This window comes from Poecilia formosa, unplaced genomic scaffold (assembly GCF_000485575.1).
Source record: "Poecilia formosa unplaced genomic scaffold, Poecilia_formosa-5.1.2 Scaffold795, whole genome shotgun sequence".
In the NCBI taxonomy this organism is placed as follows: Eukaryota; Metazoa; Chordata; class Actinopteri; order Cyprinodontiformes; family Poeciliidae; genus Poecilia; species Poecilia formosa.
In genome coordinates this window covers 55259-62254 of record NW_006800734.1, presented here as the reverse complement: position 1 = coordinate 62254, position 6996 = coordinate 55259, and the positions used below count along the sequence as shown (strand labels likewise).

Genomic DNA, 6996 nt, shown 5'->3' with positions numbered 1-6996 from the left:
CTTGCAACTTCTCCAAAGACGTCTTTGCTTTTTGTTTGTCGTTTCGTCTTTTTCTCTCTCAGGTAAATTCATGTGTTGTTTGTGCTCTGAGGTTTCTGATGTTATGTGATGTGCTTTTCTGGTGATAGTATGCATCTGTCTTGAATAAATGCTGATTATTGTGACGCTGTTATCTCTGTGTGATCTCAGTCCTTGCGCACAGCATTTTTCTTAACCTGGTCATAGATTGGATTTAACGAGTCAAAAGGTTTTTAAAGTTCAAGAATTTTTCCTCTCTTAACACAACCTACCTCATGTACAAGCTGCTTAATGTACTAATGTCCCAAGAAAGCCTTTGAGTGGCTCAGTGGCTATGCTAACTAGCCTGAGCATTCAGAGCATAGCAGAGAACAAGCGGGAGGTTGTGAGTAGCACCAACACAAGCATGAGTGACAACACAAAAATGATTTTAATTGGTGGTTTCTGACCAAGCTGAGTCTTTCTGTAGTTAGCACTGGGAGAACTGGCAGAATGCAGAGGAGCTCAATTTTTTTCTCACAAATTATCTGTCTCATACATGTTTAACAAATATGTAAATAAATAATAATAATTATAATAATTAAAAGTTACATACCCCAGCTTTAACTACACTACTTTTTTCGCAAAATAATTCAAATAAACACTTTCACTGTGATATCCAAGCATTCTGTTAGGATTCCAGGTTAAGTGTTTTTGAGTTCTGATTTATTCTAGTTTGATTATTCTGTGTCCCTTTGCCTTTTGTTTAGATGAGTCCTGTTTCTGTTTTACTTTAACTCAGTCCTTCTTAATGTTTCTAGTTATGTTTATTTCTTTTTTCTAGTTATTCTTAGTTACAGTTTTATTATGTTTCTTTAGTCCAGTCATTCTTTAGTGTTAGAATTATTTCCTCGTCCCCAATGTTCTGTCTCCTCAGCCTGCTTCCTGCTCTCCTCTCACACCTGCAACTCAATAGCTCATCAGCCTAGATCTTTGCAACCTCCTCCATATTTAAGCACCTCATCCTCAGTCACTCCTCATGGAATTCTCTCCTCCACTCCCATCACTTCCCTGCATTCTGCCAGTGTTCTCTTTGCTGGTTTGTTTATCTAGAGCTATGGCTTTTGTTCTTCATTTTTATTGTTAAATCTTCACTTCATTCAGGGTATCCTCTCAGGCCTGCTGCAATTGGGTCCATCACAAGACACCAGGACACCTTTCAAAAATTCGTCAAATTGGTAAAATTCAGAACATTAATTTGTAACTTTTTTTATTTTTATTTTACTTTTATTTTGAAGGCCTAAATTATCTACTTCTGGTTTAACTCTTACAATCTCTTGAACTTGACAAGAGTTTTCGCTAACTAACTACTCGACAAAATGACACGTACCTGTTGAGTGTTTACCGTGTTCCTCAAACAGCAGTCTGAAGTCGAGCTCTTGAGCAGACTTTATTGTGGACATTGAACCATGAGACGATTAAACGTCTATGTATATAAATCGCACTGTCTTTAAAACGGACCTTTCTTGCTCCCCGTTTTATCCGAAAGAAAGCAGAACTCTGTGTCGACTCCGGTAATAACACGATAAATCTAACCTGAAAGTAGTTCACCGAGACAAGTAATGAGTAATTACACATCCGGACAACGCTGTAATTGACTAAAATCTCATTGTTGAGCTAACTTGTTCACTGCGTTTCTGCTCGGCTGCAGCGAGTTTTTACTCCGCTTCAGCTTGATCCTCGTGCTGCATTCAAGTCCCCTCGTAATCTTTGTCTGTTGAAACGGATGCGTAAAGGTGGCTAAGAGAGAGTCTTCAAATAAATGACTTTGTTCTCTCTAGAGATATGGATAAGTTCACTTTCATAATCCTTTTGATAAAGAATGCATAATTTTGATTGACAACTTCAGCGCTGAAGTAAGCAACCAGACTTTGATGACTTTTACATTTTTAGAATTTACTTTTGCTTTTCTTTACAATGCATTTTCATTGTGATTAAATTACGAACTGTCTGTAATAGTTTTTGTGGAATATTAAGGTTTTATATGCACAAGATGCAACTATTTCATACTGAAACACTTCTGATTAAGGATTAAGTTGAAAACACAAAATGCAGTAATCAGCTGCATGCACACTTCCTCTTGTGGCCGCAAGACATTTGCTTCCTGTGAGAGATTAGCTACACTTAAAACTTATCAGTAGGCAGCCTTGCTTACTTCATGTTTGTTATGCAATGAGAAAGCAGAAATTCAACCAGATAATAAACACTGTACCTACTTTCCTGAGAAGGTGAAAATATGCTTTTTGTTATTTTGGGCTTTCCCTTACAATGATACGGCTATACAGTGGGAAAAAAAATTACCTTAGGCTCTTTATCTTACCGATTTCAACTTTTATGTTTTTCACATTTCCCAGTAATCATAAAGGCATCATTAGACTGCCCCGTAACGACATACACAAAGTTGTTGCTAGAAGATATGCCTTCATTTCAACTTTTGGTCAGTTCACTTAATGAAATACGCAAGCTAAAATTCAAGTTCATGGCAGCTGTATGATCAAATTAACAATGTAAGCTTTTTACTCCCTCACTTTTTTATTCCTCTTGTTATTTGTTCTCTTTCGAAACTATATGCTAATCAGTTTGAGAATTGTTGGTAGTTTGATCTTAGACTAGAAGATTAACAAAATAATACAATAAGCAAAAATATATTGTCAGTAAGATCCATAACAGGGTAAGATTCTGACCAAAACATATCTTCACCGTTTCTGTTAAGGCGTATTTAAGTTCTTTAGCTTCTCTTTACTTAAACTAGGAAGCATTATGTGTTTAAGGGTTCAACGATTTTCTTTCATTGTCGTACCACCTTTTTTTGTTTGTGGTACGAAATTCGGACTCCGGTCCCAGATTAAGAAATAGAATACACAATTAAATTAAAGTCATTTATGTGATGTATAGATATGCATTTTAAAAAAGTGTGTGTAAACAATTTATGAAATGAAGCTGAATTAAGTGCAGTTTGAATTCAGCAATGTGATGGATGGCTGAAGGGGAGAATTAGAAACTGTTTCTCAGCCTGGTGTTCTGGATGCTCCTCAGCCTCTTTCCTGGACTTGAAGACTGGAACAATCTGTGTGCAGGATAGGTGGAGTCATGATGTGGAGTTGAACAGTCCAGATTGCTATTGATTAGGCACAACATTGGTAATGAGCTTGACCCTCTAATTTTCAGAATTTTTTCAGTAAAGAAATTAGCAAAATTGTTTCAGGTCCTGGTGGATTGGAGTTAATTTGCCTTGGTCACATGAGGGTTTGATTTCAGAAAAGTATTCCTTGCATTCTTCAGTTGTAAGTTATATCTGTGAAGTGAAATCTCTCTAAATAGATGTCACAGTGAATCTGCAGTCCAGTCCTACATCACCATGTTAAACTTTTGACATTCCCTTCTAACCAGTGTTGCACTACAGGGACTTCTTCCCACCAAAGACAACCTTCATTTTAAAGGGAGCAATAGAATTGATTATGTCTGAAATGTTAGAATGAAAGCTACCAGCTAATTACTGTTAAAGGTCAGAAAGAGACGTGAAAGAATAAACTTGATCAAAGTGTTCAGCTGAGTCAGTCGCTAAGATAAGGTCTTGCTACATCAGATTTTTTTTTAATAGGACTGTCTCAATTAAAGAGACTGGAAATATTTAGACCCTCAGTAACTTTCTGATTGTCAAGTCCAGTGTGTGTCTCTGTGTGTTTGATGTTCAAAATAAATTTGAAGTGTTTCATATAGCTCTTTTGCTCCTTTGGGACAATTTAACATCCATGTTGACAACACCAAATAATCATAATCAACACAGATAGATGATCACTGCAATTCCCAAAAACAGTTCAAATAGGGTCTTTGCCTGTATAGCAAAACATTTAAAAGGGTCAAAGTTCTCCATTACCATCTTTTTACAGTTTTAGTGAATCATGAAATGAAGTAGCAACATTTCCCCTTCCCTCTCTTGTCCAAGAGTGTATATTTGTATCCTTTTGGGGAAATCTGCTACAACAATTACATTATCCAGTCTACAGCATAAAATGATACAAACAGAAATTATGAAACGTTTATCAATCATCTTCCCACACAGTCTGTCTTATTTAAAGCCATTTATCAAATCCCAAACATCAACAGATTTTTAAAATCTTTATGCGTTGTCTGTGCTCACTTAGAAAATTATCATTAGGAGGCGCTGACTCGATCAGTATAGGTCACTCACTATTTCTATTCATCCCCAAACTGTACAAGGAGAATAAATCTGGTTAAAGCTAGAATGCTACATCTGTTCTGCATTATCTCACATAATTTCTTCATAATGACATTTCAGGAGAACGTTTGAAAGTCTTTCAAATATGTTTTCATTGTGTCATTACACATCCGGACATTAGCATATTAGCATATTCCATCCAATTAAGAAATAAAGACTGAATGTAAATTAAAATATGTATAAATCACCTTGACAGGTTTACAAAACTTTTTACAGCAAGAAGGAAAATTTTAAGCAGTAAGGCACAGGCATTAAGATTTATATGATTTTTGTGGAAAAATTGTAACTGAACTAATTGATCTGCTTTACCTATAAACACAAATATAAACCTCTCCACTTAAACTTTAAACAAAAGTGTAGTTTCTAATACATGAAATAAAAAAGCATCATCAAGGCCACCTGGCTTTGTCCCAGCTGATGGAATCAGTTGATCCCACTGGGAAAATAATCCTTTAGAAATGTGAAAGATTTAAGCAAATCTTGAGAGAGTCTTTTTTTCAGTGTTTCCACCAAGGAAAGTTTCCAGGCTTCAAAATATTAGAACAGCAAAAGGCTGATCTGCAGTAATCTGGTTCAGTCAAACATTGCAGAAATCTGTCTGTCTTCTGTTTTAACTGAGAGCTTCTCTTGAAGTTTCTGCTTGTTTTGGAGGTGTGGCTGGGTTTTGCTCATCACCGTTCATTTCCACAGTGGGGCCTGGGGCTTCCGCTTCCTGCAGGATGTCAACATGCAGCTTCTTGCTCCTCCCTTCCTCACTGCAGCTGTTTGGCTTTCCTTCCCTCTTCCTCTTGCAGACCAAGCCAGAATCTTCTTCCCCGATGCGACCCTCTGGTACACCCAACACTCGCAGGCAGACAATAGCAGAAGCTTGCTCTGCAAACTTTTTTGACTTCTCCCTGTTAGAAATAGACACAAAAGCAAACTGAAGACAATTCAACATATAAAAGGCTTTTTCTTGGTTTTGTTTTGTTTTTTGAAAGCTTTAGTTTAATATCTTAAATTATGATAACATACTTTGTTGCAAAATTGAGTCAAATAATCAAAGAATGAATGAAAAAAATAATTACAAAAACAGAGGTGATCACAGTTGGTAAGCATTAGTCAATCAATGCATTTGATCACCATCATCAAGCCATTTTTTTCTTCTTCTCTTTTTATTTTCTGGGCCTAGATGGATGAGTTGGCCCAAATCTGCTTTTAAGATTGCTCACTAGACCTTTGTAGTTGTTTCACTTGTCAAAATGAAATTTAAATTAAAGCAAAAATGTAGATACAGGAACATGTGAAATGTAACTGGCTCATTTACATCTGAGAAGAGCCAACATCAACGCAACTCTCTAGTCTGTTTATTCTGCATGTATGGCCAATCCATTTACTTTTCTCTAAACTTTGAGCTACCTGGAGTCAGAGTGTATGCTACCGTCATGAAAATGCTACAATATTCTATAAACTCAAACTAAAAAAAAAAAAAAAAGAACCTTTAAGATTTTTATTAATGTAATCTGCTATTTTCTGGTTAAAATAAATCAGCATAGACCCAGATTTATTACCACTTAAATTTGGGGAAGGGAAACAGACATGTAACATCAAAACGCTGCTTACACCCTCCCCCTGCCTCTCTACTACACGACAGCTTCTCCCCATCAGAGGAGCCTGGCATAAATGATCAGACTAGTAGCACAGCCACCAACGTACAAACGGTTTTCCTGTAAAGCAGGACAACGAGCCCAAATAACAGAGTTCATCAGGCAGAGAAAGGAATGTCAGGTCTATTCTAAACCTCCAGGTTTGAACACCACAGATAACTATTTGACCTACTAGACAGGAGACTGTGGGTGATCCAACTTTCCTAAATAAGGCTCTTCAGAAAGAGTTCGGGAAAACATGACAAAGATTGTAAAAGTTTGGGGATGTCAGGTCACAGGCTTCATGTAGTTATTGTAAGCAAAGGCTCTGAAACTGCACATGAAGGGCCTGATGTTAGAAGATTCTAAATAAGGAGTGCTAATGTGCGGGTGTGGAAAAAAATAAATAGTGGCCATGTTGCAAGCAACCTATAAAGATTGTGTGAGCCGTTGATTACAGATGCAAAAATGGTGCTGACTTTATCTCATTATTTAAATGAGATCTTTGCATGTGCTACTACAAACCTGATTCCAAAAAAGTTGGGACACTAAACAAATTGTGAATAAAAACTGAATGCAATGATGTGGAGGTGCCAACATCTAATATTTTATTCGGAATATAACACAAATCACAGATCAAGTTTAGAGAGAATGTATCATTTTAAGGGAAAAATATGTTGTTTCAAAATTTCATGGCGTCAACAAATCCCAAAAAAGTTGGGACAAGGCCATTGTGGCATCCCCCCTTCTTCTTACAACACTTAACAGCAGAGGTATGGACTCGAGTCACATGACTTGGACTTGAGTCAGACTCGAGTCATTGAAATCAAGACTTGCGACTTGACTTGAAAAAATGCTGAAAGACTCGGACTTGACTTTGACTTTCACACCATTGACTTGTGTAACAGAGAGAGGAGCTTGTGTGTGTGAGTTTTGATCAAAATGATTGTAGGGTTGTATGTGTTTGTGAGATTTTTGATCACTAGACCTTTGTAGTTGTTTCACTTGTCAAAATGAAATTTAAATTAAAGCAAAAATGTAGATACAGGAACATGTGAAATGTAACTGGCTCAT

At 36.7% G+C, this 6996-nt stretch overlaps 2 protein-coding genes and 1 long non-coding RNA gene across 5 annotated transcripts in view; 1 reads left to right on the top strand and 2 right to left on the bottom strand.

The window, feature by feature from the left end:
• Nucleotides 1-1770, bottom strand: part of LOC103131619 (nuclear factor of activated T cells 3) — a 13892-nt gene extending 12122 nt beyond the window's left edge. Inside the window, exon 1 of the mRNA XM_016666780.1 lies at nucleotides 1388-1770. Within this exon, the coding sequence (XP_016522266.1) occupies nucleotides 1388-1460 (73 nt within the window). The 5' untranslated portion in view covers nucleotides 1461-1770. The remainder of the gene's footprint in view (nucleotides 1-1387) is intronic.
• The window catches only part of LOC107834845 (uncharacterized), a 13162-nt gene extending 9611 nt beyond the window's left edge, over nucleotides 1-3551 (top strand). The window contains exons 2-3 of the long non-coding RNA XR_001660668.1: nucleotides 1805-1807; nucleotides 2810-3551. This is a non-coding gene — a long non-coding RNA (uncharacterized LOC107834845). The remainder of the gene's footprint in view (nucleotides 1-1804; nucleotides 1808-2809) is intronic.
• Nucleotides 3552-3972: 421 nt separating this feature from the next.
• The window catches only part of dus2 (dihydrouridine synthase 2), a 25207-nt gene continuing 22183 nt past the window's right edge, over nucleotides 3973-6996 (bottom strand). For all 3 annotated transcript variants that reach the window (XM_007543296.2, XM_007543294.2, XM_016666778.1), the window contains exon 16: nucleotides 3973-5193. In XM_007543296.2, the coding sequence (XP_007543358.2) occupies nucleotides 4908-5193 (286 nt within the window). In that variant the 3' untranslated portion in view covers nucleotides 3973-4907. The remainder of the gene's footprint in view (nucleotides 5194-6996) is intronic.